Source organism: Phyllostomus discolor, chromosome 13, assembly GCF_004126475.2.
Source record: "Phyllostomus discolor isolate MPI-MPIP mPhyDis1 chromosome 13, mPhyDis1.pri.v3, whole genome shotgun sequence".
NCBI classification, from domain to species: domain Eukaryota; kingdom Metazoa; phylum Chordata; class Mammalia; order Chiroptera; family Phyllostomidae; genus Phyllostomus; species Phyllostomus discolor.
In genome coordinates this window covers 36,206,901-36,226,609 of record NC_040915.2, presented here as the reverse complement: position 1 = coordinate 36,226,609, position 19,709 = coordinate 36,206,901, and the positions used below count along the sequence as shown (strand labels likewise).

Genomic DNA, 19,709 nt, shown 5'->3' with positions numbered 1-19,709 from the left:
AGCTGCCCCCACACCCATCACCTGGCCGCCGCGCTGTTTCCAAACAGCACCCCATCGCAGGCGACCCCCCGTTCCTCAGCATCGGCTTTCCCCCCTCGCCCCACCCTCAGCCCCAGCAACCCACAGGGTGCTGCAGTGAGGACCGAGCCCAAAATAAGCAGGCGTTTTTGAAGGTCAATGCTGACCTAGGTCTATCGGTGTCTCCTAGCTGCCTTCCTTGCCGCCAGCCTGCAAAACGGGCCCCTAAGTTCTCCCTCAGCACAGATCGGAGGAGGACGGACAAGGCCTCTCTCTGAAACCTGCGTGCTTCATTCAAGGCCCCGAGGAAGCCCGGTCAACCCACCCAGTGGACGCCATAGGCCCCAGGCCTGCGCGGCTGGAACCCACGTGTCCAACAGCCCTGACCACTCGAGCTCCGTGTCTGCTCCCCTCACCCTGTCCCCGGACTGGGAGGACACAGACTGCGTCACTGTACCGCTGTGGCCGCAGGGTCCGGCATGGTACCCGGCTCAGAGGGCACGTGAAATAAATCCTTGATGAATAAGTGAATGGAAAACGCCAAGGCCAGGTGGGAGGTGTCAGCCAGAGAGGCCTTCGGATCACTGGAGATGGACAAGGGCTTTTCAATCCATGTTTGGGCAAGAGGCTGAGGCTCTCTCTCCGACTCCAGACTTCCTCGGAGGCTGACTCAGGCCCCGGGCAGCAGGAATGCGGCCCCGGGAGGACGCGGGCGAGCGGGCAACCCGGTGTAGCCAGCAGAGGGGCGCCCGGGTCTAAGACCCACGGCTCCAGGGAGTCAGTGAACTTGTCCGAGGCCACAGGGCTGCTTCAGGGGCGGAGGCAGACTCCAAACCCGACCCGTGTCTCCAGGGCCCTCGCCGGCTTCTTCAGTTATTAATGGCGCTTATCACAGGGCACGGGAGATGCTTGTGTGTCCGCCACGGCGCGCGCTCCTGCAGGACGAAGACGGGAGTCCGTTCATCGCCGTGGCCCCAGTCTCGCCACGGGGCCCGGCCCCAAGGACCTGGTTAATAGATATTTATTCGCTAAATGGCAGCTGAGGGCTGGCACCCAGGCTTCACGCCTTCCCTCCTGTGGAAGGGAGTTGGCTGCCGGGCACGCTGTGACTGGGACCGCAGAACACACCGCGTCTCGGAGGGCTGTGAGGGGTACCTGCTAATGTTACAGCACACAGGCCCCATGGCCCAGTAATCCCTGGCCCAGGAAGGCTACCTTATAGAAATAACCCTACCAGGATACAAAGAGATACGGACAAGGATGAGTGTGATGACAATAAAATGAATTCAGCCCTAGCTGGTGTGGCTCAGTGGACGGAACGTCAGCTTGCGAATCACAGAGTCGCCGGTTCGATTCCCAGTCAGGGCACATGCCTGGGTTGTGGGCCAGATCCAGAGTGGGGGGCACATGAGAGACAACCACGCATTGATGTTTCTCTCCCTTTCTCCCTCCCCTCCCCTCTCTAAAATAAATACATAAATAAAATCTTTAAAAAAACACTTAAGCCCTGGGTGGCATAGCTCATTGGACTGAGCACGGGCTGCGAACCAAAGTGTCGCAGGTTCGATTCCCAGTCAGGGTACATGCCTGGGTTGCAGGCCATGACCCCCACCAACCACACATTGATGTTTCTCTCTCTCCCTTTTTCTCCCTCCCTTACCTCTCTAAAAAATAAATTAATAAAATCTTAAAAAAACCACTTTTAAAAATGGAATCAGCAATGCCCACCCTCTGCGGGCTGCTTACATAAGCAGCGGGTCACCCGCATAACGTGACAGGGCACAGCTGGAAAGAAGAGTGTCGTGGCCAATTACGTGCTGGTGTGAAGGCACCCAGGACAAATCAGCTGAAAGAAAGGCCGGGAAGGCGGTGAGCACCACCCACGTGCGTCTGTGCTGGGAACAGCGATACATGCATATCCAAGCCTGACGATATGTTTTAAATAATTCTAGAAGGGTGCACACCTGAGGAGCTAAACGTGCCGACTCGGGCGAGACTGTGCAGACGGAGAAGGGGCTGGAGCTGTCAGCCGCAGCAGGAAGGGGACAGGCCTGGGGTGAAGTTTGGGGCGCAGGTTCACAACACAGTTGAACAGGTGGACGAACAAGCCCCTCTCCTCCCAACATCCCCCAAATATCCTTTCTCTGGGGCCACAAGGCACCAAGCGTCCCATCTCCTGCGGCCATGGACCCCTGTGGGCCGTGGGCTCCAGGAGGATGGTGATAAGCAGCGGAGTGTCAGCCAGGCACCGGGGACTCAGCGCGTGCCCTGCACTTGATGTCCTTCAACACCCAGATCGGGGAACTGAGACTCAGAGAGGGCAAGTGACTAGCCCAAGGTTGCCCAGCTGCTACATGGGAGCAGGCACCCAGGCCTGCCGGACCCCAGAACCTGCCCCGGCCCCCAGAGATGGGGAGACTCAGGACTCGAGAAGGCAGCCACAGCTTCCGTGTGCTGAGCTGGAGGGAGGGAGAGCTAGGCAGGGCCAGCCAGGGTGGGGGATGGGGGTCCCTGAGACCATCCCTTCGCCTGATGACGGCCTGCCCTGGGAGGCCACAGCGGACTCCACCCCACGGGCCTGACCTCAGGGGACAGTCACCCTCCTCACCCACACACTGGAAAGGCCCTCTGAGTCCCGTCTGACTCCCTCTCTTCCAAACTGGGACACGTCAGGCTAAGCCCATTCTCCTCCAAAAAACGAGGCCCAATCACTCCTACTTACACAGTTCTTTTGGTTTATTTTGATCTTTCCCCAAATGAACTTTTCATTGTGGAGTAATGCTGGACACGAAGCTGGTACAGACGTCCCCACACGCCCCACTCCCAGCTTCCCCTTCTGCTAACCTCTGGTGGTCCTGTCACAGGGAAACAGTGACACGGTCAGTCCTGTTACTACATAAGCAACAGCTTAGGTCACCAGCTTCCCCACCGGTGACCTCTGCCTGTGCTGGGAACCGGGCCCAGGGCCCCACATTCCACACTCAGCCACCGCCTGTCCTCGGTTTCGAATCTGTGCTGGTCCCTCGGCCTTCCCTCGGTGCTCAGGACCTGGCCCCCTCTGAACGGTCCCCGTGAGGGTCCTGCAGGACGTGCCCCCGTCTGGAGCTGTGTGACGTGTTCTCGTGATCAGACCGACTGGCTGGTGTCCTGGGAGAGGGTCTCCGGCAGTCAGGTGCCCTCCCCGACGCGTCCCAGCAGGGGGGTATGACATCATGACATCATCCTCGAGACTTCTCACTGGCTGATGCTCACCTCACACCCCAGCGAAGGTGCTGCTCCAGCACCGTAGTCACGGGACTGTTCCCCTCCGGTCTCCTCTCTTTAAAAGCGCGTCACGGAGGCCAGCCCACACTCCGAAACAGGGGAACTGAGCGCCAACTCCCGGGCGGGGATGCATTCATCGACATTGTTTGGAATTCTTCTGCAAGGGACAGTCAGCCCTTCTTCCCCATTTGTTTAGATCTGCATGGGCTCACGGGCTCTCCTTCACTCTGCTCTCCGGGCGGCCAGCTGACACCCCATCATCCCTTCTGTGCTCACACGGCCCCAGCCCTGGCCTCTGGGCTCTGTCATCCTGGCAGGTTCCCGCGTCCCGCTGACACACCCCATCTGTATCTCTCCCCTCCGGGCTCCTCCGGGCTCTTCCAGGCTTTTCCGCGCCCTCTGGCACACGAGGCACCCCAGGCATGTTTTGTCCCCTTCCTGCCCAGCCCCCCGAAACTGGCCATTTCTCCAAGGAGAGCCCTGTCCTTTCATTGACTAGTATTTCGAACCCCAAATCAGAGTGAGATTTTTAGTTTTTTAAATGGTTAGAAGCAGGCTTACGTCGAAAGTGCAAACAGTTTCAAAGGCCTGGAGAGAAAAGTCAGGCTCTTCCTGGCCCCTGACCCCCCGAGCCACCTCCCAGGGCAGCCACTACGCGTGACGTCCGGTTCTCCCTCCGGAACCAGGCGCTGCCTGATGCCTTGCAGGTGACGATGGTGAGGGCAGCGGGGAGACGAGGCTGTAGACCACGGACCACGGGCCTGGCGAGACGCCCATCATCCCTGTCCCCCTCCTGTGTCTCTCCGTCCGCCCTGGCCCAGCAGTTCTTCGGGGGGGGGGGGGGGCATAGGGCTGGGGGTGGGGAGGAGCAAGGGCAAGACGGGGCTACTCACTAATGGCCCCGGTGTACGTCGGCTGCGTGAGGTCCTTGGGCACCTTCCTGTAGATGTCAAACCTGCAGAGAGCAAAGGGGACAGGGGTGAGGTGGGCACAGAGCGCCGGCCGTGGGCGGCAGGGGACACGGGGCGGCCGGTGAGCCACATGGCTCAGCAAGTCACGCCACTTCCCGGAACCAGCTCCTCCAAGAGGCCTGTGGGACACCCCCTCTGATGGGTCCCCCACACCCACCCTGCCCTTACCCTTGTCACGCTGGCTCACGACTCTTATTAGCACCGAGCGGCCCTTGACCCCCATCTGGTCTTGTTTCTTGGCTGGCCTTTCCCCATCAGACGGTCGCCCCCACGAGGGCAGGGACCTGGTGCAGTCCTGTCCCCCTGCCCCGTCCCCAGACCCCAGCACGGGCCTGGCGCAGAGTGGGCCCTCAGAAGGCGTCTGTGGAGCACACTGAGCCCCCGAGGGAGTGTGAGGCTTCTCTGGAGGTGAAGGGAGCAGGGAAACGCAGTCTTTCCCGCGTGCCAGGGCGTCACCTCCCCGCCTCACCCCCGTCCCTGCCCCCTGCTCCCACGGCCCCTGCAGCCTGCTTCTTGCAGATCCCTCTGGACTCCGAGGCACCAGGCTAACCTAAAACCCTGCCGGGGGCCTCCGTCTCAGCATCGGGCCGTGAGGATGCCCACGGCTCTGTGTGACGTGGGCTCCATCCCCAGCGCCCAGAGGATGCCTCTCCTTCACAGGGGTCCCAGCGGAGCAGGCACAGCTCGTGGGGTGTGGCGAAAGGACTTGGGGTTGGGGACTCACAGGGACTCCATGGGTTTACATGTGGCCAGCTGTTTAAGATGCAGGGCCCTGAATCAGACCGCCCTGGGTTCAAATCTTGGTCAGTCTTCTTCCTGCTGTGTGGCTTGAGGCAAATACTTCACCTCTCTGTGCCTCAGTTTCCCTGTCTATAAAACACAGGGCTCCTACTCCCAGACCTGCCAGGCTACGGAGAGGAGGAAGGGACAAGCGTCTGGCAGACCTGATGTGGAGTGTTCGCAGGGGAAGCTCCTCATGCACTTGGCCCTCCCCTGCCCGTGGCCCTGAGCAGCCAGCTCTCCCAAGCAGAGTTCCACCAATGGGGCCCTAAGTCCACACAAAGGTTCCCAGGCTCTCTGGTTAGAGCCCGGCTTGGTAAGAGCCACTGCTCTGGGCCTGCCGGTGACAGGCTGGCGTGCAGGTCCCGTGAGCGGCCAGGGAGCAGCTAGCGCCCCGCTAACCCACTGCAGTGATGTAGATGTCTTATGTAAGGTCTGATACCTGACTCCCGTGTGCTCACTTTCATCACAACTGTGCTAGCTTCCCGAGACCTCGGGGGCGAGGCAGGTCCTGTGGGCTGCCAAGTTAAAAGGTACCACTTTCTCTCCTACCTGCTCAGCCAGGTACTTGGGCCCCGGGGGGCACCAGAAACTGGGGCTGGGAGTGCTAAGGGGGTGGGGGAGGTGGGGAAGGGTATAACCGTGTGACTCAGCCACCCTGACTTATGTCACATCCCTTACCCCAAAAGTGCTGACCCCTTTCATGCGACAGGCGTAGGAGAGGTAAGGGCAGGTACTGCAGAGTCAGCCTGCCTGGGCTCAAAGGTGACCGCCACTCTGTGACCTGGGGCATGTCGCTTACTCAACCTCCCGGGGCCTCAGTCCCACCGTCTGTAAAACGGGGTGACAGTCGTACGCATCTCAAAGATAGGGGTGCGCGCCAGGAGACTGGAGCACGTGAAGCACTCTGAACCAGCCCGGCGCCCAGGGAGCACTGCCCAAGTACTGCTGTTGCTCTCATTGATGCTGTGAGTAACATGTATGAGCACCTGCTACATGCTGAGCGCCCTTTAGGCACTAGGACATGGAGATAAAATCAGCCCTGCATGCCTGTGGGTCAGCGGCAGAGACAAAGGAAATGGAAAAGAGAAGGTGAGGCTGGGGCAGGGAGCGGGGGCAGGGGGTAGGTTCCACCACGGGGTCAGCTGGAGGCACCTGGGGAAATCCGGGAAGCTTCTTGTAAGAGGTGGCGTCTGAGCAGAGCAGGAGGATAGGAGGAAGGTGGGTGTGGGCAAAGAGTAGCCTGGACAGTAAGAACAGCAAAAGCAGAGGCCAGAGAAGGGCCAGTCTGGGTGACGGAGGCTTCGTTCCCTGGCAGGGGGCACCGGGCTGGGAATGGAAGAAGCGGTCCCTGGGAGGGGGGAGGGGATGACGAGCCACTTCCCGGTCCAGTTAATACCAGTCACCATCCAGGGCCCCCAGGCCCAGACTGGGCTGTGCAGCTGAAAAAATACAGGAGCCGTCTTTTCAGCACTGGGAGCTTTACGGGAAGTCAGAGGCCGCTCAGGGTGACGAGGCAGGGGTAGCCAGGAGCGGGGTGTCAGCACCAGAGTATCAGTATGCGCAGGGAGGAGGGGTTGCAAACAGGGGTGGGGGCAGGGGGGGCTGATGAAATCAGTGAATACAGTGAGGGTGATGAGGGCCAGGTGCCTCACTGTCGCGGGGCAGGAGGGACTGAGAGAAAAGCTGAATAAACCCTGGGGAGTTCGTGTGGAGACGGAAGAATCGCTGTAGATTCATGGTTTTCAACACACGCAATACAGAAATATCCCTGTGGGTGGGTGAGTACACACCACGGCATGCACACTTCCTGGCTCGCTCCATAGAGAGGGTCCAGGAATGGTGACGGACAGACCACGGACACACCTGGCGCTGACACCTTGGCTTCTAAATATCATTCTTGACTCAAAGGAATCAGCTTTTTGGAGAAATGGCTAATTCTAGGGCTGGGCAGGGAAAAGTCGAGATGATCTTGCAGCATCACCGTATGTCAGAAAGCAAGGAAGCATTCAAAGCAGGATGGGACCCATCAGCCTAAGTGGCTGAGGACAAGCAGCCACTTAGAGGGGCCCCACCCCGGGCCAGGGAAGGACAATGTGAACCCCACACAGTAATCACACTAAGAGATCTACCCCCTGGCTAACACAGGAAGCCCACAATCCACACGGACAAAAAGAAATGAGTAAAAGCAGGCATCTGATGAGGCATTTCCACGCCTTCGCTAATTACAAAAGGAAAAAGTGTGACTTTACCAGGGAGAAACTCAGCGGACATCACGGTGACCAAGGGATCGTCACCGGGAGGCGATGTGTCACATGCCTCATTGAGGGACGTGCCTGATGGGACGTACTGAGGAGGGCATGCATCACTCCAAACGCACACCCTCAGGGGAATCACGGGAGAACAGCCAGCAAAGCCATGCGGATGGTCGTGTTTCAAAATGCCCGGCCGGCACTTGTCCCAAAGACCCAGGACAAGAAGGCCAGCACAGAGGAAGGGACCCTCTGAGATCGGAGGCAGTGGAACAGACGCCGCAAGCAAGTCCCGTGGGATGTCCCGCATCCAGAAGGACAGCGGCAGGACCGCTGATGGGATCGGAGTTAGATCCGTAGATGAGTTTGCACGAGGGCCGCTTCCTTGCCTTTGAACACGGTGTCTAGTTACAGAGACGCTAACATTCAGGAAACTGGGCAAAGGGCACAGGAGAAGTCTCGGCAAGTCTAAACACTGTATCAAGATGAAAAGTGAAACGTGGTTTAAATTCAATGACAAGTTAAAAAAATATTTTAAGGGTGAGATATCCCGTGAAAATCCCACCCAGCCCACTCTCCTCGCGCCTGCCCGTCCCTGTAGGCATCTGAATTGGAGGGGCTGGCTCAACTAACGTTTGCTGAGTCTCTCTCCTTGGTGTCCAGGAGAGTGAGTCTTTGTGGGGGGTGGGCAGGGGCGGGAGCCTGGTGAGCAAGGGGCTGCGAGAGGAAGTCAGGCTTGGACCAGGCCATAGGCGGCAGCGACAAGCCAAGGAGGTGGACACCCCAGAAGGAGCGAACGGCGAGAAACCAAGGTCACTGCCGCCCCTCACACAGCTAGGCTGCTCCTCACACGCCCTTGAATGTAACGGTTAACAATAACCCTGGAGGGTGCTGATACCCCATGTGCCCAGGGAGAAGACCAAGTTTAGCTAGAAGCCACTTGCTCCAAGTCGTCACGTCTGTGATTAGCAAAGCTGGGATTCAATCCCAAGTCCCAGTCCGTAGGCCGTGGTCCTTCTACCACCCTAACATTTGGAGGAATCAGTTTAGAGCTCAGTTGTTGGTCAACTGGTCTTGAGGTTTTGTTTATTTGTTTTCTGAAGATGCTGCCTCAGAGCGCGTGGAACCTCCTGGAAGATGGGGACCAGTTCAGAACACATTCGCTCGTCCAACAGATAGTCACTAAGCACCTATCGGCAGTGCCCTCGACGGTGGGGAAACGGAGGCGGACAAGGCAGACCCGGCCCCTGCCCTCACGCCTTGGGGTCCCTGCTCAGGGCCACTTCAACAGAACGTCTTTAACAATAATCCCATTCCCACGCCACAAAAGCCAAGCTGGGGAGTGGTTGCAGGGTAAAGGGAGAGCTGAGAAAGACCCTGGGTTCACAGCTGACCACAAGCCGGGTGAGTCAGCGGTGAATGTCACTGAGAAAATGGGCCACAGGGAAGAGGGTGAGAACCCAGGCATGTGACAGACCAGGAAGTGAGCCGTCCCCCTGGGCCCCCACCAGCCAGCCCCTCGCCGCGGTGATGCAGTGAGGAGGCGAGCGGTGACCACTCACTGTCACAAGAATGTGGGAGAAAGGACACGGAGAACGGGGGCGGGGGAAGGGATGCTTACTGAGTGGGCACCTAGCCTGTGCCAGGCCCACGGGAGGCCCCAGCCAGCATGTGCCTGTCCAGTCCTCGTGGCCAGCCCACGAGGCAGGGATTGTGAACCCCTTTGGAGAGGAGGCTCAGAGAGCCGGGGGATCTGGCTAAGCTCGCGCACCTACGAGGCGGCACTGCGAGGACCGGCATCCAGCCCTAGCTTACGTCCTTGCTGCTTTCCCCAATGACGAAGCAGGGCCACTTGGGTGGAAAGCACTTCTTGGGAAGGAAGGTTAAAGAACTGGAATGGCTTGGCCTCGAACAGCGAAAGCCAAAGGGTGGACTTTTGACGGCTGTCAAATTAAAAATGCCCGTCCTCGGACCTCCCACCGGACCCTGAGTTTTTCAAGGGCAGGACCTGGTCTGTCTGCGCCCGGCCCAGCCCTGCCCGCTCCAGGCCCTTGGGGAACCGGCGTGAGTGAGCCGGTCTGTGAGCACACCTGCCCCAAGGCGAGGCCCCTGGCGGGACGGGGGTGAAATGGGAGGTGGGGAAGCTGGGGGACCGGTCCTCGGGGCTCTTCTATTCCGTGGATATTTCGAAACCCACTTTAAAAGAGGCAAAGTGGGTTTAAGTGAGAGCAAGAGGACACTCGGCTGGACCTGAGAAGGACTGACGCAGACGCCAGGAGAGCGGGGCCAGGGTCTGGGGCTGGCGGGGGCCAGAGGTTCGTTGGCTGCTGGCCCAGAATCCAACCACGGAGGCCCCACAGGGCCTCCTGCTTTCGCCGCTCCGCACTGCCCGGTCCGGGAGGGACTTGGAGGTTGCGGTGCCCACTCATCCCGCAGAGGACAGAGCGGACGCCCGGACAGGAGCAGTGACTGGCCCAGGCCAAGGCACAACTCACCCCGGAGTATTTACGACAAAAACAAGCTGGTCAAAAGCTGGCAAAATCCTTGTTCTCTCTCACGCTTTTGAAAAGCTCTTGAAAAGTCATTGCGAGTGGTTCTCAAACAGGAGGGATTTTGCCCCCCTAGGGGACATCTGGCCATGTCTGGGGACATTTCTGGCTTGTGGCCCTGGGGGTGCTGCTGGTACCTGGTAGGCAGAGGCCAGGGATGCTAATAAACACCCTAAGATACACACAACAGACCCCACAACAAAAGATTACGGGCCCCAAATGTCCACAGCACTGACACTGGGAGACTCTGTTGCATGTAGAGCAGGATTTCCCACGAGGAAAGCTCGTTTTCCACGGAGCCCGCATTCTCGCAGAGAGGCATCGGCTCCCGCTGGGAGAAGTCGGGGCTCCATCCTTGACCGCCCCCCATGGAGACCAAGAATCTGGACTCAGCAGTCTCTCCCTTCCCCTTTTCGCTCTGTGCCTGAGAAGGCAGCGCTTACTTGGAAGAAAACTGGGCGAAGGCCCCAACAGGGAGAAAACAAAGTTGACCTGGGTTTGTGACTTATGCTAGTGACGCAGTAAATACAGGTGTCACTCCGTTTAATCAAACAGGTGCCGGATCTGGCCCTCTAACCTCGCTGTTCTCTAGGACACACGAAACATACGTGGGCACCAGAAGTCAACGAGCATTTACTTTACAGAAATTCGAGGTCGGGACCCCAGCTAGCCCGCAGGGCGAGGAAGGCGGCGTAACGTCACCTAAAATAAACAGGCAGCAGGGAACTGCCACTGGAAATGTCTGACTAATGGGGCTCTTCTGTAATGTCTTTTCATAGCAGAATGCTTCAGCTTGGCTATTTTAGCTCTTGCTGCTGGGGACCGCACTCCCCCCCACCCTCCGCCCCACTCCTGTGGACGGCGCTCGCCTCGCTCTGCGGTCCGCCCTAGGTGGGTGGCGCCCGGGCGAGCGCCTGTGATGTCACTGTTTCCAAGGCTTCATGAAATCAGACGCCATTCAGGAGCAAGTCATTGGAAGTGGTGGGTCATTCATCCCAAAAATAGCCGGCGAGGGTTTTCATTGGCGCTTTGGCCCGGTCAGCCCGGCCCGTCAAAGCCTCGGAGCCAGGTGCCAGGGGGTTCAGTGAAAGGGGTGCTTGTTTGTTCACTCGCTCACTTCCTCCACCTTCCTGGGAACCACTGAGTGTGCACGCGTGTGTGTGCACGCGTGTGCGCCTGCCGGAGCGCCCACCAGTCCCGAGGAGCCCTAGCGTTACCCTCACGCCCCTCCCCCATCCTGTCCTTGACATTCAAACAGCTAACAGGAGCTCACACGGCTCCTCCCCCTGTTCCAAGGAAGGGGAAAGAAGGCCGTCTGTCCGTCTGGAGCTTGGAGGGAGTAATGTTAGTGACAACAGTAGCTGCCCCAGCTGGGCTTCCGTGCCCCCTTCGCTTGCCCAAGATGCAGCCAGCTCCCTCGGGCTGGCCCCAGGGCAGGTTCACACCTGCCCGCTGCACACCGGCCTGCCTAGGCCAGGGGGATGCCCTCCTGCATGTACAGACTTGGGTGGTGACCCGCTGTGCACACACCGCCAACATACAACATCCCTGCACAGTGCTCTCCCTCCAGCCCATCACCGAGGGCTCTCTCCCCCCATCTCGGGGCCCAGGCGGAGATGTCCCTCTGCAGGGTGGCCTCCCAGCTCCAGTCACCTCCGCCTGTGACCTCTGCCCCTTCAGCATGCCCTCTCCCCTCCCCTCCTTCCCACAAAGGCCACCAAATCTAGCCAAAGAGGAGGAGGACTAAATCTGACACTGACTTTCTAGAAGGCCGCTCCCGAGGCGGCCTTGCCCACCTCCCTGGCCCAGCCCCGAGCTGGCTGCAGGGTCGTCCCCTCCAGCTGGGCTGGGACAGGCCAGGTTTGGTCCTCAGTCTCCCGTGGGCCGTGCAGGGCTGGCCCACTCGTGGCATCCAGTAAATTCCAGGTGAAGACACCAAATGACACGTGCACAGGGCTGTTCACCATGGCACCAGCTGTAGCAGCCAATGATGAGAGACCACCCAAATGTCCACCTGGGGGGACCGGTCCACAGGCTACAGACCACCCATAAAGCAGAGGGTGATGGGTGACACAGCTGTTGAGGGGAACGAGGAAGATCTCTATCCAGAAAGAGAAAAAAGCGAACCGTGGAACACGGCGTTTTGCTCAATTTTACGTGTGTGTGGGTGGGGGGGGTGGATAAAAATAAATTGGCATCCTTGCCTGTATCTTCAGAAAGAAACAATAGAAGGTATAAGCAAAAGCTAACACAAGTGGTTGCTTCTATTATCCTTAGAGACGCATAAAACCTATTAAATATTTAGGGATAAATTTGACAAAAGAAGTACAAGACCCAAATAGGGAAAGCTCTATAACATGGATGAGGGAAGTTTCAAAAGACCTAAATAAATGGAGAAATATACAGTGTGGATGAGTCAGGAGACTCGATATTGTTACAATGGCATTTCTCCCCAAACTGATTTGCAGATTCAACTCAATTCCAGACAAAATGATGGCAAGCATTTTTGTAGGGACTGACAAGTTGATTCTAAGATTCACATGGATATGGAGAGGGCTTGGAAGAGCCAAAACAATTCTTTTTTTTTTTTTTTTTTTTTTTTTTTAAAGATTTTATTTATTTATTTTTAGGGAGAAATGGGGCGGGGGGGGGGAGAGACAGACAGACAGACATCAATGTGCGGTTGCTGGGGGTTATGGCCTGCAACCCAGGAATGTACCCTGGCTGGGAATCGAACCTGGGACACTTTGGTTCCCAGCCCGCACTCAATCCACTGAGCTACGCCAGCCAGGGCCCAAAACAATTCTTAAAAAGAACAAAGTTAGATTCGACTTCAAGACTTGCTATAAATCTTCTAGAAGAAAATCTTTGTGATCTTAGGTCAGGCAACAAACACTTTTTTGATAAGACACAAGAAGCAGGATCCATTGAAAAAAATTGGTAAGTAAGCCTTCATCAAAATGAAAAACTTCTGCTCTTCAAAAGGTGCTATTAAAAGAATGAAAAGACAAGCAACAGACTGAAAAAATGTATGCGAGCCACACGTCTGATAAAGAATTGATATGCAGTATAAACCACGTTCACAACTCAGCAATAAGAAAGCAAATGACCCATTAAAAACTGCGCCAAAGGTCTGAATAGACATTTCCCCATGAAATGATGCCAGCATCAAAATCACTGGGGAAATGTGCATTAAAGCCACACAGAACTCCCCCTCTCTACCTAGCGGAATGGCTACAATCATAACGGCGGATCGCGCTGACGGGGGGTGAGGATGGAAAGCACCTGAAACTCTCAGACCCTGCGGGTGGGCGGGAAAGTTGCACCAGCTCCGTGGATGAGGGTGTGGCCGTTTGTTCAAAAGGCAAACATGCGCCTATCCTACGATCCAGCCAGTCCACTGCTAGGCATTCCCCCAGGAGCAACGAGAGTCCATCCCCAAACTGACACATGTGCATGAATATTCACGGAAACTTCATTTGTAATAGCCAGAAACTGGAAACAATGCAAGTGTCCATCCACAGGCAAATGGACAAACTGTGGCACAGCCACACAGTGGACTCAGCCGCAGACAGCCGTGGGTATTGCTATGAGCTTCTCAAAATAGTCATGTTGAATGAGAGACAAACCGGGATCCCGATGGTGAGTCCACCTATAGGAATTTCTCTGGGAAGCACAGACTGATCTAGAGTGACAGCAGACCATCGGTTGCCTGGAGACGGAGGGAGGGAGGGGCCCGAGGAAGGTCTGGGAGGTGATGCGTGTGCTCGCTGCCTTGGTTGTGATGATGGTTGGTTTCATGGGTGTACGCATGTGTCGAATTTCTCAATCCCAGGGCCCCACTGTGGAACGAACCACAGCAGAATGGGGCAGGAAGGCAGGAATGGTGTCACGTAAAAGCACGCCTGAGACAAGGCCGCTGCTAGAACCATGAAGGTAGGAGCCGTGGGTTTATTTCCAACTGCAAACTGGTTTCCCCAACCTTTCAACTTGTACCCACATGTGTTAACAGAGGGACAGAAAGGGGGGCTGGCATCTCCTGGACTCCCACCCCACAGGCCAAGCACTCCTCACACACCCGACCTATCCCCTGAATCCTCCCAGCTGCCCACGAGGTCCCGGCACCAAAGGCAGAAACTCAGACTCAGAGAGCTGGAGCCATTGGCCTGACCTCACACAGCCAGCAAGAGGCCGAATCAGCGCTGGAACCCTGGCCGGCTTCAGCAGGAGGATGCCCCCGACCCCGGCCCTCTGCAGCCTCCCCGGAGATCCACGCAGGCCCCGGGGGTGCTGGCTGGCTGTGCTCACGGCTGCCCTCCTGAGCCGCTGTCTGGCCTGGGGCAACAGCAGGGAAGGGGGGAGGGGTCCCACACTGCAGCGTGGTGCCACCCTGAGGCCCTGCAGAGCACAGCTGGACGGGGGTCCCCTTGGCCCCGGTTGCCCCCCCACCTCCAACAGCTCCGTGAGCTCAGGCTGTCCCAGAAGGCAGAAAGGCGCGCCGTCTGCTGGGGCCCGAGCTTGGCTGGGAGTCAGGCATCCTGCTGTCAAGGCCACAGGGAGCGCGGGGCCAGGGGGGGGACAGCAAGGGCCCCGGAGCATTTCCAAATCGCTGGAACCAGGCCACGGCCGCCCGCCCGCCGGCCCCACACCGGGGCGCAACAACATCCCAAGTGCAGACGCTATAAATGGAAATGTATTCTTAGAGGGGCAGAAGATGGGGGTGGGGGGGCGGGGCGCAGAAGTGACCCATCATCGGATAAAAATACAGACGACATTTAAGCGCTGAGCGGCAGGAGCTATTCCGGGGACTGGATTTGCACGCCCACGGCTCCCCGCCAGGGCACGGCCTTCGACGGGTCTGAACGGAAGGAGCCGGCGTGTTCGAGTACCCGAGGGGAGCGCTGACCTCACTCACAGGCCTCTACACACGAGGGGGGAGGGGGGGCAGCCGGGCCACGTTTCCTGGGGGAAGGTGTCCCCTTCCGGGGGCGCACGAGTGTCCTTTGACCTCCTCCAGCACTTGCCTGTCAAGTCCAAGTTTATTCTGTGCTGTGAGACCCACCTTTTGCACAACATCCCCAGCTACTCTGGAAGGTCAAGGCTGAGTTCTGGCTTGGCGTGGGGGTGAGAGCCTGGGACAGGGTTGGGTCGGAAGAGGGCTGCAGGACAAGGAACGGATGGCAGAGAGCGAGCCGGAGGGTGACGTGGTGGCGCGGAGAAGGGACGGAGAGCATTGACTGAGCCAGCCCCTTCACTCTCGCTGTCTCCCTGTCGCCTCAAAGTCAGCTCAGATACAAAGATGGGGTTCAGCCGCATTGTCACAGAAGAGGAAACTCAGGCTCAAAGGGACTGTGTAGAGGCGGTGGCTCGGAGGCTGAGGCCCTGAGCCTGGAAACACAGGCAGGAACGAGGCTGGAGGAAAGGGTGGAAGGGTGTGTGGCGCAGGGTGACACCTGCCGCTAAGGTGCCTGGCTCCCGGAGCTCAAGGTCACTCCAGCAGCACGTGGCAAAGCTGCCACGTGCGGCCCTCCGGAGTGTGCCCGCACAGGAAGTCAGTGTGCCGTGCTGCGTCCAGCCCAGCCGTGGGCTTTGGAAAGGGGGGCCTGGCCCACAGATTCGACGGTGAGACTTTTCAGACAGGCCTGTGCAAAGGGGACGAAGAAAGTGTTCTCCTCGTGGGCCGGGGCGGGGGAGGAGGGGAGCTGGTAGCCGTTTTCACGGGGGCACATCTCAGTGTTTTCCAGCTGCTCTGGACACACAGGCTGCATGTAAAAAGCCGAGATGGTCAGGGTCTTTGGGAGACCTGGGTTGGGCCGGCCACCCTGTCTGCACATTACCTGCCCACCTCACTCCACGGCCCCTCCAACACCCTGCTCCAGAAAGGCCCTTTCGGTCCCAGCGCCGGGCCTTTGCAGGCATCCTGCCCTCTGCCTCTCCTCCACCAGCTCGTCCACTCTCCCTGCCCTTACTGAGTGCCTCCTGTGGACCACGCACTGCTCTAGGTGCACATCAAAGAGAACACTTCCGCCCTGGCTGGCGTGGCTCAGTGGACTGAGCGCCAGCCTGCGAACTGAAAAGTCGCCGGTTCGATTCCCAGGTCAGGCACGTGCCTGGGTTGCGGGCTAGGTCCCCCGGTCTCACACACTGATGTTTCTCTCCCTCTCTTTCTCCTTCCCCTCCCCGCTCTCTAAGAGTAAATAAATAAAATCTTTAAAAGAACTGTGGCTCAGATGTGGTCTGTAAAAGCTGACAATGGACTCGGTGTGGATCACAGTCTGCCCAGGACGCGGGAACAGGGACTCCAGTGACATGCTTCCCGGGTGTTCTCGAGGCTGACTCAGTCCAGGCCCATTTTTAAGGCAGAGACATGGAGGTCCAGGAAGCTACACAAAATTTCCTGATGTCAAGAATGAAAACTATCTGTGAGTCCCATCCTGGGCTCTTCCCATGACACCCAGGTGCCCCTAAATTTGGGGGCTTTTGGCCTTATTGTCTACCAAAGACTGATCTTCGAGAAAAGTTATCTCTAAATCAGTGATGCACATTGTTAAGAAATTTTGCTTTTTCCAGCGATGCATGCTATCCACAGCTCCATCGGAGCAGAAGCTTTCTAAACAGTGAGGGGGGCTCTGAGCCCCGAGGAAGCCATCTGAGGGTGCTGCACGGCACGTACCCAGCCCCAGCGGAGGGCCTGGAGCTGGCCGAGGGGCCTGGCAGCAGAGGGAGCCCGGGCCCACGCGAGGGCCGCGGCCTGCCCGGCCCTCCTCCCTCCCCCTTGGTGACTCACTCCTGGCTCTCGGCTTCAGTGCGCCGGCTGCCGAGTCTTCAGTTTTTCTTGGCTCCTGAGCAAAATGTACTTTTCCAAAGGACATTGATTTAACTGAGCTTGGATTTTGCAATGGCCTGGCAGGGGCGAGGTTAGCCTGAGCACACGCTGTCCCGGGAAATGGGGACCAAAGAATGTGGTTATCGCCGCCCTCACCTCCTCCTTCCCTCTCCCCAAGTGGGAGGGTCAGGCCCCCCCCACCCCAACCCCCGGCAGAGCCCCCCCCTCCGCTGGCCTCCCTGGTCACCTGGCTGCAGCCACTGCCTCCCTCTGGCTCCCCCCATCCAAGAGAACACACCCCTAGACTGCGTTTCAAACCACCCCTGACAGCAGGCCTGGAGGAACTCCTGGCCAAGAAGAGGCTGCAGACCATCCAGCCAGGGAAGCCCCCTCCTCCTCTGCAAAGCCACGCCCCTCCCCCCCCAACCAGACACCGCGGCTGGGGGTGTGGGAAGAGCACAGGTCAGCAGGTCAGGCTGGGGCTGGCTCAAACACCAAGGACACTGTGTACCGGTCTGCTTTTTTTAAAAATAGGCCATTGTTTGGGACTGTTTTAGGTTTACAGCAAAATTAAGTGGAAGGTACAGATTTTCCACACATCCGCCCCCCCCCCCAGGGGTGGGACATCGGTTACAGTGGATGGACCGAGACTGACGTCATCATGGCCCAGAGTCCATAGCCAATGTTAGCGTCCACTCTTGGTGTTGCCCGTTCTGTGGGTTTGGACGGAGGTGCGATGACATGCACCCCCCGTTATAGAATCCCACGGAGCGGTCTCACTGCCCTAAATAGTCTCCGCGCTCTGCCCGGTCATCCGCCCGGCCCGCACCCCCAGCCACAGCCTCCACGGGGCCCTGGTCCCTGCTCTTCCAGAATGCCGTACCCTGGAGACCACACCGCGTGCAGCCTTATCGGACCCCATCATTCAGCAACATGCACATCGGTTTCTTCCACGTCTGCTCAGGGCCTGGGAGCTCATTTCTCTGCAGCACTGAGCAACAACAGTCCAGGGTGTGGATGGAGCCCGCGCACCTGGGTTTTCAGCCCCCCAGGTGTGGATTTGCAGGGCTCGATCTCCTGGTGCACGAGCCACATGCCGTTGGGCAGATTTTCCTCCCAACCTCCAGTGTTTTTCAGTTGTACAATGGGGATAAAAAGGCCCACTAGCCCTGACTGGGGTGGCTCCCTTGGTTGGGCATCATCCCGCAAGCTGAAAGGTCGCCAGTTCAATTCCCGGTGAGGGTGCAATGTCTGGGGTGTGGGCCAGGTCCCCAGGTGGGGACGTGCGAGAGGCGACCGATCAGTTTCTCTCCCTCTCTTTCTCCCTCCCTTACCCTCGTTCTAAAAATAAATAAATACAATCTTTTTTTAAAAGAAGACCAGCTACCCGAGGGAGTGGGGATTAAGTGTGGACACGCTCGGAAGGCACCCATCGCAGCCCGCAGCACGTGGCCGGCGCGTGGCAGGTGCTGGCTGCGGCGGCCGTCTGTCACTAGTCCTGCGGCTGTCCTTCCAGGGACGGGCTTATTTTTGTCTTCGTTCTACAATGCAGCACGGGGAGAAGTGGGGATGCCCCAGCTCTGGGCTCACACAGGCCGGGGTTTGAATCCTGACCACGCTTAGGCCACTGGCTAGACCTCTCTGAGCCTCAGTTTACTCATCTGTATAATGGGGGGCGGGGATCACATCTCCCTCCCAGCACAATTTTGAGAAACCAACATGATCACTCGCTGGGATGCAGAAAGGCCCCCCTGGCACCCCGGAAGGGGTCACAGGAGGTCAGTTCCAGGCTGTGTGGGGGAGGTCCCGTGGCCAGCCCTGCTGAGGACAGAATGCAGCGACAGTGGATGGATGAATGTGAAGGTGCGGGTGACAGCCTGCTGCTACCAGCCAGGAGGAATGGCTTCAAAGCAGAGTGTGGGGACAGGCAAGGGCCACCCTGCCCAGCCAGGACGTGATAGAGGTCGCCAGAACTGAGCGACCAGGGGCTGTGGCACTCTGCAGCCGGCCAAGGCCTGGCCAGCTGTCTCCTTGGTGTCAGATGACAGCAGAGGAGGTGGTGGCCAAGGCCAGTCAGCACTGTTTGTGGCCTCCAAGGTGAGAAAGCAGGGACACGGGGAAAGTTAAGGGGCGGCATCAGTCGGTCGGCTCCCGTGTGCCCACCTCTGAATGCCCCTGGTCGGGGGCCCGCCTACTGTGGGGGGCCCACCCACCGGGGAGGCCCACTTGTACCCAGGGAGGCCAGTGAGGTGTCACATCCCGACAAGGCAGTACCGGGGTCCCTGGGAGGGAGGGAGGGAGGCTCATGGTCCCCACTCTCCAGAGGAGGAAGGTAAGGGTTGTCCCAGGTGTCACTGCCCCGGGAACACCAAAGCTGGGACTCAAACCCTCGACTTTCGGCTTCCCCATTCCCCGAGCCAGGCCTAGGGTTTCAGAGGCACCCCAGGGGGCCTCCTCACAGACAGCCTCCACTGCTCTGCCCCGGCAGCAGCCCATTCACTCTTCATTCATTCATTTCATTCCGCATGCATCCTGCTCTGCTCTGGGTGCTGGGCGGGCCTCAGAGATACAATGTAACCCAAACAAAGGCGATCCCTGCCTGCCTGCCTGGAGCTGGAATCCTGGAAACTGTCACAAACGTGTAGTTCTAGTAAGAGACGGGCAGCAGGAAGCTAAGGCCCCGGCCTCCCGCCCCCTGTTACAGTTGAGGCTGGACAGTGTTGGGCCACAGTGGGCCTGGCGCTGGCCTTTCTGGGTGTGAGTCCCAGCATGCCACTTGTCACCTGTGGGCCTTGGGAGACTGATGTCACTGCCCGGTGCCTCAGTTTCCCAGTGTGTCAAACAGTGCCCACAAGGCTGGGCTGCTCTGACGGGGTTTAGCACCGTGCCCCGGACCGTGAGTGAGCACGCACCGCTGTGGCTGTTACTACGCATGCCTGAGGCTGCAGAGTGTGAGGCGCAGGGGTCACAAGCAAGTTCCCCCCCGCTGATGAGGCCCTCTGAGGGCTGGCTAGCAGAGGTGGCCCCGGGGGACCCAGGAACTTAGTTC

The 19,709-nt window shown here is 58.4% G+C and overlaps 1 protein-coding gene across 3 annotated transcripts in view; it reads right to left on the bottom strand.

The window, feature by feature from the left end:
• ERGIC1 (endoplasmic reticulum-golgi intermediate compartment 1) overlaps positions 1-19,709 on the bottom strand; it is an 80,155-nt gene that overhangs the window by 37,801 nt on the left and 22,645 nt on the right. For 2 of the 3 annotated variants that reach the window (XM_028528715.2, XM_036014527.1), the window contains exon 2: positions 4,176-4,237. In XM_028528715.2, the coding sequence (XP_028384516.2) occupies positions 4,176-4,237 (62 nt within the window). Of the gene's footprint in view, positions 1-4,175; positions 4,492-19,709 lie in introns of those variants that run through there. The other variant, XM_036014528.1, reaches the window with a different exon arrangement.